Source organism: Chiloscyllium punctatum, chromosome 28 (assembly GCF_047496795.1).
Source record: "Chiloscyllium punctatum isolate Juve2018m chromosome 28, sChiPun1.3, whole genome shotgun sequence".
Lineage (NCBI taxonomy): Eukaryota > Metazoa > Chordata > Chondrichthyes > Orectolobiformes > Hemiscylliidae > Chiloscyllium > Chiloscyllium punctatum.
In genome coordinates, this window is record NC_092766.1 from 13,955,163 (window position 1) to 13,968,638 (window position 13,476).

The 13,476-nt window shown below is 44.5% G+C and overlaps 1 protein-coding gene across 2 annotated transcripts in view; it reads right to left on the reverse strand.

Annotated features, from left to right (window-relative positions):
* Positions 1-1,795: 1,795 nt before the first annotated feature.
* LOC140454015 (CDC42 small effector protein 1-B-like) overlaps positions 1,796-13,476 on the reverse strand; it is a 43,011-nt gene continuing 31,330 nt past the window's right edge. For both annotated transcript variants that reach the window (XM_072548946.1, XM_072548947.1), the window contains exons 4-5: positions 8,690-8,810; positions 1,796-5,892 (exon numbers count right to left, since the gene is read on the reverse strand). In XM_072548946.1, the coding sequence (XP_072405047.1) occupies positions 8,706-8,810 (105 nt within the window). In that variant the 3' untranslated portion in view covers positions 1,796-5,892; positions 8,690-8,705. The remainder of the gene's footprint in view (positions 5,893-8,689; positions 8,811-13,476) is intronic.

Here is a 13,476-nt window from a genome sequence, read left to right on the forward strand (position 1 = left end):
AATAGAATATCAATTAACTTTCATTTTGTGACCTTCATTTCTTTTTGTCAACATTTTGCAAGTCAAACATGTAGGAAATGGAAGTGGTGCTTTACTTGTCAGACTTGTAGTGGTTTAAGAAGACAATTAACTACCACCTTCTCAAGGGCAACTAAGGATGAGCAATAAATGCTGGCCAGGCATCAGTGCTAAGGATGTGAGTCCTATGAGTGAATATTAAAAAATCTGTTTTTTAAAAGACTGATCACTGGACATAACCAAGAACAGGAACAACTTGTTCAATCACCGAAGCCAACCTACTGCTTATGGTTGAGATCACCAAAACCAGGGATCAAATGAAATCATCGCTATGACTGAGAACCATACTTTAGTTTACCAAAAAATATGAATATTTCCCAATATGCTTGCAAGGTACTTTGAAAATTCATTTGATGCAAATTATTTGAAACCAGGACACTGTTCACTCTGGTGCTATATTGGAAATTATCCTGGAGCAGGGGAGATGGGGAAAAAGAGAGAGGAGGCACTTCTATGTGTGGTGATTCGTCACAAATTGAATTCTTACTGTTAGTCATGTCATTAGGAATGTGGCAATTCATTAAAGGAAGAAACCACATTAAAACATGTTATAATACTTGCATTTCACCAGTCCCTTACCACATATACACATCAACAAACGACTTTCAAATACATTTATCATGTACACAAATGTGGTAGTTATTTTGCACTTTGCAAAGATCCCATGACTAAATAAACATTCTTCATCTCCACTACAGCAGGGTGGAACGTAGGCCCAGAACTACCTACTTTTCCTCAAAACAGTGTGATCTGGGCAGCATAATGGTTCAGTGGTTAGCACTGTTGTCTCACAGGGACCTGGGTTTGATTCCACTCCAGGTGACTATGTGGAGTGTGCACGTTTTCTCCATGTCTGTGTGGGTTTCCTCTGGGTGCTCTAGTTTCCTCCCACAGTCCAAGTATGTACAAGTTAGAACGGCTATGCTAAGTTGCCCACGGTGTCCAGGGCTGTGCAGATTAGGTGGTTAGGCCATGGAAAATGCAGTTACAGGGATGGAGTGGGTTGCTCCTCAGAGGGTTGGTGTGTACTCGATGGCCTGCTTCCACAATATGGAGATTTTATGACATCCTTCAGAGAGAAATTTCCGTAAAACCCCAAATAGTTCACCCATGCCCTTTAGGGAGGGAAATCTGCCATAATTATCCAGTCTAACCTACAAGTTACTTAATTACCCATTGCCCTAACAATGAAGGCATTTAAGGACAGGCAACAAATGCAGCCTGTTTTAATGTCCACATACCACTAAAGAATAAAGATGTAATTCTGGAGCACATGGTCAGAGTAGAAGCTAATGTTGGAAAATCCTGGTATATAATAACTCGCTGGTCTGTACTCAGTAAGCTGACCTCCATAGTGAGGCAGCAAGGACACGAGAACGGGATTCAGAAGTCTTCCAAGCTAGTAGGAGGACTCAAAATAAAATGAATCAGCCATTCTTGACCACCATCTCTTTACCAAGTTATTCAAACAATGTGTCTTAAATTCAGAGGAAAGCAAGGTTCAGCTGAGCCCACAATTTCCTCCTGCTGCTGTCAAATTGGGTGGATGGCATGAATCTACATACTTCACATTCAGGGCAATACAGCTGTAATATCTTAAAATCACCCCACATCTCATTGAGTATAGACCATCAAGAACTAGTGTTTGCCAATAATGTAGAGTGCACCAAGACTTAAGTTTGTGCCGGTGGAATAAAAGAGACACATGCTCAGGAAAGTAGATCCATCAAAAAGCTCATTCATTACAACAGACAAAGAGAACATAAGGCTTAAACAGAAAAAAAAATGATACTGCAAACAGGTCACTTACAGCTTCTAGCAAATGTCAATCAACTTGCTCTTAAAGTGTCCAAACACGTGCTTTAAAAAGTTTCCTATATGCTCAAGTCCAAGATCAGCCTGATCAATCTGTTGCATCATGAATCATTAACCAACATGCTTTCCAAAGCATAATATCAACACAATTCTTAAAAGGCAGCAGACAAAATTTGATTAAAACACTCTGTATGTCCTAAGCAATAACATACAAAGTTCTTCCCCTTTGCCAGTCCAGCCTAAAAACCATAAGAAACCTTTGAAATCAACCCAAACATTACCAAACGAATATATATATATATCTCTCTAAAAAGGTTATCACTTAGGATGATTTGGCCAGGGAATGCAAATACTACACTGTTACAGGAATAGCCCAGCTATCCATCAGTGGACATTCTGCAAAGAAAAAGGAATTGTTGCGTTTTGCTGTGTATAACAGTCCAGCTGTTATCAGTATGCACGCATTCAAATAATTGCTCTTGTTGGTCAAGTGCTGAAATTGGAAGTGCCTCCAATGTGACAACCCTTCCCATCATTTGGATACAGCGCAGTCAGACCGTTTAGTGGCTGTAACTTTCACCCTTTGTGTCCCACTGCTTGATGACAAGGGGGCTCTCACTGGTGACCGCTGTGGCATCCCTGCACTCGTAATTAATCTGCAAGTCTCCAGTTTGCCCCAAAGAAGCCACTCCTGTCCTCGATGTGACTGGTGAGGGAATATGTCCCAATGATCCAGTGACCGCTGCAAGTTCACATTCTACCTGAGGACAGCTGAGCATAAGATCACATTGATCTCTTGGTCAAATGCAAGGTGCACATGGGAAAGGTATCCACTTCAGTTAGACACCGAAGACCATGCAGCCTATGGAAACGTAGCCTGAATAAGGAGCAAAAGCTTCAAGCAATGATGGGATTTGGTGGAGTAAATACGTATGTATATAGTGCATCGGAGAAGAAAACAAAAAAAAATCAAATGGTACATTTTAGGAGAATTGGCATTTAACTCTGTGGCTGCCCTGCCCTGGAATGAGAAAGCTTTAGGTCAAAGTTATTTGGCATTTTAATCAAGTAATCAAGCTCTTAAATAAAAGTAGAAAGAGCTGGAGAAACGGGAACAGTTTTCCGTAGAAGAGTCAAACATGACTCAATGTTAACTCTTTCTCCCTCCACGGATGCTGCCAGACATACTGAGTTTCTCAAGCACTTTCAGTTTTTATTATAGTTTGCATTTTGTTAAGTAGCATACGGCAATTCTACTCCCACCATTAGCAAAAAGAATTCTGGACTAGTAGCACAGATTGGCATCAAATTTGCTGGAGGCTGGGGTTGCGTTAATACATCTCTGAACATCTTTTGGAGTTCTCTTCCATTGCTGAAGGCAAAAAAAGATTTCCGGGCAGCGGAGGTTACGACTGTGCGACATTGAAAACAGTGAGTTGAATTGACAATGCACACAGTGTGAATTCCCACATTTGCAAGTGAATATCCTAGAATAATTTAAGAAACAGCTGCATGCTGTGATGATGGGACTGTCTGGAAAGGAGAAGCGAGATGCTTTGAATGACCTCCCTCGGTCTGAATCTAACCCGGGATTTGGAGAAGTCTCATTAGAGATTTGGCCTTTATTCCCTCACATAGTAAATAGCGAGTACTCAAAATGGTTTGTGCTGGTCCGGAACAGAGGTGGGGGGACACATCAGTCTCTCACACACACACACACACACACTGTTGGATCATCAGAACTCCTGTGTCTGTCTAGCAAATTTAAAATAAAGTTCTGATTCATTTCCCACGGGATGTTAAAATACTCGGTTTTTCAGAAAACAATCGAAGTTTCAGGATTAAAACAGGAAAAACAAAATCAGTTTTACTGCAAATCTTATCACCTTATTAACAGGTTTCACTGCCCAACACTGGAATTCTCACCTGCCAGGAGTTGAAATCTGGGGTAGTACCCATCCAGTGGCAACAGCGTACAGAGGATCTAACAATCTGATTCAAAGGTGGCATTGCAAAACACACGCATCAAGCTGGTACAGAAGTTTTTTGTCTGAAGAGCCACAGTTTTAAATCTGCAGTTGGCCAGTTCAGCCTCACAAACACAAAACTGCTTGTGACAGAGAGGGTTGGAAAAACTAAGGAGTCACATGTGGAGCACGTGCACCATCACAGACCTGCCGGCCCGAATGGCTCGTTACTGCACTATACTCATTCAATGCAGTCACCCTCCCCTTTCCCAGACCCTCCCATTTGAACTCATAGAACATCTCGACCACCCTCTCCACAGAACAAGAAACCAGACCTCAAAAAGAAAAACCAAAAGCAAGCATTTCAAAGGTTTATTCGAGGTCATGATATTCGCTGAAAAATATTACTTCTTAAAAACACCGCCAGCGACCCGCCCTCCCGGCTAAAATAATATTTACCATCTCTGGAGCAACAGGTTCCAATGGAAGGACTGACAGTTGGGACTACATTCATGGATCAGAGGATTCCCCCTACCCCACCCCCACCACACTCCCCCATGTCTTTCTTTCTTGAAAACGATAAGACTCAGCATGCCATCGAGGGCTGTGGGGGAAGTAGCACGACCATTTGGAAAGTGTCTGTCTCCAGGCTCTAATATAACAATTAGACAAGCCGTGAGCTTGCATGGGGTTGGGAAGGGGAACTGGCCACATGATAAAGAAAATCTAATTCTCTCCATTTTGCCACAATGGTAATCTCATGTGTGGTTGCTCCTTATCGCTGAGACCATTTCTCCTCACACAACTCAAGAGGTCACAACAGTGCTTTCGACGACAGCAGCAGTCAGGCAGCAACTTCAAAGCCAGCCCATCACTTCTGCCTCTCGGAGAGCAATCAGAAGAAGGGTGCTTTGCGCCCTGCCTGATCCAGTGTGCGTTACAGTTGGGCCTTTGGGTTTAACCATCCTGAGTCTAACAATTGGGCTGGGGATAACCTGGACTGTGTGGTTCTGTCTTCCCCATGGCAGTGCAGTTACAAGGGAGGCTATCCTCCATTAATGCTCCATGATGCAGAACAAACCAAATCTTTGGGACCACGTTTCCAGCCAACACTGTGATACACAGAAAAACCAGAAAATGGTGTTACTTCACTCCTCTTCAAGATCTGCACTGCCATGTCAGCTTCTGAGCCGGGTGCAGACAAAAGCAGAGCAAAAGAAACCCTCTCAGATCACAAAAAATCCCAGAACAAAAATATGAAGAGGAAATGATTGAGCTCCATTAGAAACTTACTACCAGCCCTACAGTCTCGAGATCAGCTCGCCTGCAGAGATGTCGCCTCACACCTGGAGTCAACTTTGTGTCATGGGGGCTTGCATTTCTCAAGACAGGCAGAGGTTTTGTTTCTTTCAAACCAGGATTACAATCCAAACAGAAGCAAGTGAAGATTATTCCTACAAGCTGAAGTCCGGTCACCTCCAGCTTCAAGTACCTGCCCCCATCTCACCATATTCCTTATTCAAATCGATAACGTTAGGTGGAATTTTTCCACACAGACAGGCAAAAGATTAAACATAAGAAATTGTCCCCTGCACTCTGCACAAACCACACACACACACACACACACACACACACACACACACAAAGCAATAACTTGCGCTGCAAACCAAGGGGTCGTGAAGACTAAGCTGAACTGAGCAAAACAGCAGATTTAAAGAACGCTTCGGCGGAGATTTCGGAGAGGCACAACAGCCCGGTGTTCTTCCTCCTCAGGAATATCCGAAGAGAGCTTGTGTTCTTTTAGGAGGAACGCACATGAGGAATCGTCCACACAGAGTTCTCGAGCAGGACACAACCCGTAAAAGGATGAATCAGAGGAGATCCGCGCGCGTGCGTGTGTGAGTGTGTGTGTGTGAAAGAGAGATATATATAAATGAGTCCAAACCATGCAAAGTGGCTTTTTTGTAAAGAGCAGACCCTTATTTTTGGTAATCAAGGGCGTTCAAGTGTGGTTTTGTTGCCTGCCCATCACCTACAAAAAAAAATCAGAAGTACATCTGTGAGAAATTCTTAACAACCAAAAAAAAGGATAAGCCAATAGTTTTGATACAATTTGTCACCCACAGTGAACTCTACAGCCACACAGACCCTTCGGTCCAACCAGTCCATGCTGACCATAATCCCAAACTAAAACTAGTCCCACCTGCCTGCTCCTGGCCCATATCCCACCAGACAGTTTTAATTCACGTATTTATCCAAATGTCTTTTAAATGTTGTGATTGTACCCACATCGGTGTAAAAATGTTTCCCCTTGTGTCCTTTATGAATCTTGCTCCTCTCACCTTAAAAATATGCCACCTAGTTAAGAACTCCCCCCACCCTAGGGAAAAGACCCTTGTCATTCACCCTAACTATACCCCTTTCGATTTTATAAAGGCTGCCTCTCAAGCTCCTACGATCCAATAGAAAAAGTCCCAGCCTATTTCTATATCTCAAACCCTCCGTTCTCAGCAACATCCTGGTAAATCTTTTCTGAACACTCTCCAGTTTAATAATATCCTTCCTGTAACAGGGCGACCAGGTCTGGACACACTATTCCAGAAGAGATCTCACCAATGTTCTGTACATCAACATGACATCCAAACTCCTATACGTAAAGGTCTGACTGAAGGAGGCAAGCATGCTAAATGTCTTCTTAACCACCCTGTCTACCTGTGATGCAAATTTCAAATAATTGTCTACTTGAACCCCTAGGTCTTTCTGTTCTACCACGCTACCCAGAGCTGTATCATTAATTGTATCAGATTCCTCCCCCTCCCCTGTTTGTTTTACAAAAATGTAATACTTCACATTTATCTAAACTCCATCTGCCACTCTTCAGCCATTGACCTAATTAACCAAGATCTCTTTCTAATCTTAGATAACCTTCTTCACTGTCTACTATACCACCAGTTTGGTGGCAGCTGCAAACTTAGTAACCATGTCTCCCATATTCTCATTCAAATCACTAACATAAACAACAAACGAAAGTGGACCCCGCACCAATCCCGGTGGGACACTGTTGGTCACAGGCCTCCAGTCTGAAAAACAACCCTCCACCATCACACTCTGTCTCCTGCCGTTAAGCCAATTTTGTACCCAATTGGCAAGCTCACCCTGAAACCCGATGTAATTGAACATTACTAATCACCCAACATGAGGAAACTTGTCAAAACTTTTACTAAAATCTAAGTAAACAATGTCTACCACTCTGCCCTCAATCATCAAAAAAAATGAATTAAGTTTGTGAGACACTACTTTCCTCGTAAAAACTATGCTGATTATCCTTAATCCATCTTTGCCTCCTACTCTTCTAAATTCCAGCATAGCTGGTCCAACCTTTCGCAGAAGACAACCCACCCATTAGTCCAATATTTGCCCAGTTTAACTTTCTGCAATTTTTGGAGAAGATTTGTGGTTCAGGTTGTAGGTTTGCTCACTGAGCTGGAAGATTTGTTCTCAGACGTTTGGTCACCACGCTGGGTAACATCATCAGTGAGCCTCCAGTGATGCACTGGTGTTCTGTCCCATTTTCTATGGGTGTATCTTGGTCTGTTACAGTGGGTGATATCGTTTCTAGTTCTTTTTCTCAGAGGTTAGTAAATGGGGTCCAAATCGAGGGGTTTATTGATGGAGTTCCGGTCTGAATGCCAGGCCTCTAGGAATTCCCATGCGTGTCTCTGTTTAGCCTGTCCTAGGATGGATGTATTGTCCCAGGTGAAGTGGTGTTCTTCTTTGTATGCAAGGATACTAGTGATAGTCTTTGGGTGGCTATTTGGGGTTAGTGTATCCTGGTGGCTAGTTTTCCGCCTGTCTGTCCAATGTAGTATTTTTTGCAGGGTATTTTGTAAATGGCATTCAATTTGCTGGTTGTTGGTATAGGGTCTTTTAGGTTCATCAGTAGCTGTTCCAGTGTGTGGACTACCATGATGCCAAGGGGTTATCTCTGAGATGTCTTTGATGTATGGTAGTGTGGCTAGGGTTTCTGGGCATATTGTGTCTACTGGTTTGTTGTTTAAGAATCGGCACACTGTGTTAAATCAAGTATCCGTTGTTCTTGGATATTCTGTATAAATGTTTTCCTTCTGCCACTCATAGTTCCTGGGTGCTACAGTGCGTTTAAATAATGTCCTGATGCAGCTCCTTTTGTGGGTGTAGGGCCGATTGCTTCTGTAGTTAAGCATCTGGTGTCACAGTATAACAAACAGGTAATGGAGAGCTGTAGACCAGTCTCTACAGGAAAGCAACACACACACAGACCAGATACTTAACTACAGAAACATTCATCCCAACACCCACAAACAGAGCTGCAGGAGGACATTATTTAAACAGGCTACAACACACTACAGCACCCAGGAACTACATCAAACAGACAGGCAGGAACCTAGCCACTAGGATACACGAGCACCAACTAGCCACCAAAAGGCATGGCCCACTATCACTAGTATTCTTACATACAGATGAAGGAGGACATCACTCTGACCTAGACAACACATCCATCCGAGGGACAGGCTAAACAGAGACATGTACAAGAATTTCCAGAGGCTGGCATTCAAACCGGAACTCCATCAATAAACACAATGATTTGGACCCCGTTTACCAATCTCTGAGAAAACGAACCGGAAATTATACCACATAACAGGCCAAGACAAACGGGACAGAACACTAGTATTTCACTGGAGGCTCACTGATGATGTTACCTAGCATGGTGACGAAACATCTGAAAACAAACCTTCCAGCTCAGTGAGCCAACTTACAACTTGATTTTACTTTCTGGTTGAAAGACTTACTTCCTGAAGGAGGTTCTCACTGTGAAGAAAACTGGCTCTTTGCTACATTCTGTCTTGAATCCGAAGTAGAATTGGCAACCATACCACTTTTGGATTTCATCCGCTCTTGTACTGACCCTGGCTGTTGAGAAGGAAAAAAGGAAACTTCACAAACAGCAATGAAAAGAACTTCTAATTCATTCATTCATGGGATGTGGACGTTGCGGGCAATTCAACATTTGCTGCGCCTTGAGATATGAGCAAGGTACTGGTATAGTCAGCCAGGCAAGTGGAGAGCGAGCCATTCAATTTGAGGGGTAACTAGGAACGGCCAATAAATGCTGGGTCACATCCCATGACCGATGCCATCATCACAATCTAATGCAAAACAGTCCCATTACTACAGTTACTGCACTTGACTGGGAGGAATGTTGCCGAACATCCTTGGAGCTCAGGTTCATGGTTACTTGAAGGTGGAGTCACAGGTAGATAGGGTAGTGAAGGCGACGTGTGGTACACTTGCCTTCATTGGTCAGTGCATGGAGTATAGGAGTTGGGAGGTCATGTTGCAGCTATACAGGACATTGGTCAGGCCACTGTTGGAATACTGTGTTCATTTCTAGACGAAGGATGTCGTGAAACTTGAAAGGGTTCAGAAAAGCTTTCCAAGGATGTTGCCAGGGTTACAGGGTTTGAGCTATAGGGAGAGGCTGAACAGGCTGGGGCTGTTTTCCCTGGAGCATCGAAGGCTGAGGGGTGACTTTATAGAGGTTTATAAAATTATGAGGGGCATGGATAGGGTAAATAGACAAAGTCTTTTCCTTGGGGTCGGGGAATCCAGAACTAAAGGGTATAAGGTGGGAGGGAAAAGATTTAAAAGGGACCTAAGTGGCAACATTTTCACACAGATGGTGGAACGTGTGTGAAATGAGCTGCCAGAGGATGTGGTGGAGGCTGGTACAATTACAGCACTGAAATGGCATCTGTATGGGTATATTGAATAGGAAAGGTTTGGAGGGATATGGGCCAAATACTGGCAAATTAATGTAGAACATCTGGTTGGCATGGACAAGTTGGACTGAAGGGTCTGTTTCCGTGCTGTAAATCTACATGACTCTACAACTGGGAGTATTACTCCTCCTGAGCTGCACAGTCCTGAGGCAAGAGTGAAATTATGGAGAAGGGCACTCACAACCAGAAAAATCTTTTCTCTCAGACAGCTGTAGAATTCTCTCTTCCCTTCCCAGACTAGGTAATTGAAAAAAGGCTGAGTTAGACTGAACTTTGATCGGAGGAATTTGAAGGTTATCTGATTGGGGCTGATTTGAGGCTGGAATCTAATCCATCACAATTTTATCAAATGGCAGAGCAGGACTGAGAGGCATCCTCCTGTTCCCAGGTCCTATATTTGTCTCCTTTAAGCTTGCCGTGGTTAGGTTAAAAACGGGGCGGCACGGTGGCTCAGTGGTTAGCACTGCTGCCTCACAGCGCCAGGGACCCGGGTTTGATTCCAGCCTCGGGCGACTGTCTGTGTGGAGTTTGCAAGTTCTCCCTGTGTCTGCGCGGGTTTCCTCTGGGTGCTCCGGTCCCAGAGTCCAAAGATGTGCAGCTTAGGTGAATTGGCCATGCTAAATTGCCCTGTAGTGTTCAGGGATGTGTAGGTTGGGTGTATTAATCAGGGGTAAATGTAGGGTAACAGGGGAATGGGTCTGGGTGGGATACTCTTCGATATGGACTTGCTGGGCCGAAGAGCCTGTTTCCAGACGGTAGTGATCCTATGAAAGAATTTTATGAAAAAGAAAACACACTGCAATAAACAGGTGACACACAAAAGAATAACAGGGGGCATCGACTAGCGATTTCTCTCTCTTTTAGTGAAAATAATTCCATAGAAAGGGCCTTTTCTTTGAGCAGCTGCAGAATCATTCTCAGCGACACCCCCTCCAAACCACCACAACCACCCTCTTATTCATTCCTGGCAGAAACAGACACATCTAGAATACACAATGCTTCATTTTCCAGCATCTTCCCAGTGGATTCATTCAATTGATGGCATGGAACTCACCAGCTGGTGCAACTGACAGTCATCACACACAGATACTCAGGTGGCAGGAGGACGATGTGAAGGTCAGGATGACAGGAACAGAGACGGGAACAACAGACAGATAGGGGTTACAGAGACAAAACTAGTCAGGAGTGAAAGGGAGCGAGGGTACAGAGAGAGAAATGGGGGTGTGGGAGGAAGAGAGAGAGAGAGAGAGAGAAAAATAAGGGGTTAGAGACAGAACTAGTCAGCAGTGACAGGGAGTGAGAATATAGAGACGTATAACCAGAGAGACAGGGTGAAAGACACAGAGAATCAGACAGAATTAGTCAGGAGTGACAGGGAGTAAGTATACAGAGGAGGATAACCAGAGTGACAGGGAGACAGATGGGGTTTACTAAGACAGAACTATTCATAGTGAAAGGGAGTGAAGGTAAAGAGTGGGAAACTGAAGTGACAGGGAAAGAGACAGGCAGGCAGGGGATCTGGAGACAGAGAAACACACTGAATTAGTCAGTGGTGACACACACACACACACACACACACACACAGCTCCAACCCAAACTGCATCACATCCACGGTCAGTCAATAGTAAATCTGGCCTAAAACCTTAAAAGCAGCTAGACCCCATTAGCGTAACACAATTAATGCACGATAAACTATTACAATTTCATTGACACATTCCTCTGCACTCCACTTTCCAGTGGCACCATCTCCTCCCTATCCAGGTAACCCCCACCCCACCGACTCAGTGACAGGGAAAACACAGGATGGTGTTTAGTGTTCCCTTGACCCATCAGAACAGAGACTGGCTCAGACCAGCTGATCTGCACCCAAACAGGACAATCAGTGGTTCGTGATGAAGAGTTTATGCTCGAAACTTCAACTCTCCTGTTCCTCGGATGTTGCCTGACCAGCTGTGCTTTTCCAGCACCACACTTTTTAACTCTGATCTCCAGGATCTGCAGCCCTCACTCTCCTCAGACCAGCTGATGGATGGCCCGGAGCAGAGAGTCTGCCAGTTCATACCCAGTGAATGGATGATATTTCAACCACTCATTGGTGAGCATGGTGTTTGGAATTTCATGGTCGGATTGAGCTACTAGGATTAATCCCATGGCTCCAGTGCCTCTAGACGCCTCTAGGATGTGTCAAAGAGCGACAAGGCCAGTGAGATACCTGGCAAAGTGTCGCAAGGTAGAAAGCGGAGGAGTCAGTTTACAAACAGCAAGCTCCTGCTCACACCAATAAGTGGCCAGTCCACCTTTTCTGGTGATAACCATCACAGGGAGAACAGCCAATGGTGGCAGTGGGACGGTCTAAGCCTAGCCTAGAGGGAAGTGGGATTTAAAACTAAACAGAGATTCCCCAACAGGGAGGGTGCAGCAGCTGGTGAACTGGCAAGCGGTCAGCGATTCAACTCGTGTGCAAGGCCTTGGCTGGGGGTCACAGTCTTAGAATAAGGAACAGACCAGATGGGACGGTACAGGGCGCTGGAGATTTGGGAGTTGTCTACCTAGGCAGCAGTAGCAGCTCAGTACGTTCAAAGACCAAGAGCAATCTATTCCTAAAAACATCACAGCCTACAGGAATACTGCAGAAAGTTGGCAGTGAGACCACAGTGGATGGGCTGAACAACCTCCTGGATTAGTGGTGCTGGAAAAGCACAGCAGTTCAGGCAGCTTCCGAGGAGCAGTAAAATCGACGTTTCAGGCAAAAGCCCTTCATCAGGAATACAGGCAGAGTGCCTGAAGGGTGGAGAGAAAATTGAGAGGAGGGAATTATCTCTCCACCCTTCAGGCACTCTGCCTGTATTCCTGATGAAGGGCTTTTGCCCGAACCATTGATTTTCCTGCTCCTCGGATGCTGCCTGAACTGCTGTGCTTTTCCAGCACCACTCTACTCCAGAATCTGGTTTCCAGCATCTGCAGTCATTTACCTGAACAACCTCCTGCAACTACTCCTCCTCCCCATGGTCCAATTTGCAGATGGGCTGCAGGTTTCTAATAACATCAGGAAGGGTTTTTTTTTAGAATCAGCAACATTTTGAAATAGTGATAAAAGGGCAAAATTTAAGACATTGCCTTCTATTCTTGGTTGCTGCACAGTTTACATTATCTCAATGGGGAAAGGACCAAGGGATCGGAATACATATTGTCATGCACAACCCCGTCCCCATCTCCGAAAGCCCTCCCTATTGCTGTCACCCCCTCCCTATCTCTGTCATCTCCTTCCACCCTCTACACCCCCCGGGGGGGGGGGGGGGGGGGGGGGGGGGGGGGGGCGGGATTGGAGAAGGGGCGAGCGAGAGGGCTATATGAGAGAGAGAGAGAGAGAGAAAGAAAGAAAGAAAGAAAGAGAGAGAGAAAGAAAGTGAGAGAGAGAGAGAGAAAGAAAGAAAGAAAGAAAGAAAGAAAGAAAGAAAGAAAGAAAGAAAGAAAGAAAGAGAGAGAGAGAGAGAGAGAGAGAGAGAGAGAGAGAGAGAGAGAGAGAGAGAGAGAGAGAGAGAGAGAGAGAAAGAAAGAAAGAAAGAAAGAAAGAAAGAAAGAAAGAAAGAAAGAAAGAAAGGAGAGAGAGAGACTTATTTCTGTTCTCCAGCCCTATATTTAAATTAACATTAAAAGCCTCCAAACTCCCGGGTGACACAAGCAGCAGTTAAGTCCAGGGAGTGTCAATTCAAATGAAGGGCATTTAACTGTGAACTCTGGGCAATACGATTAATGCAGCCACTCCCAGCTATTTACTTATCAACTTACACTGCACC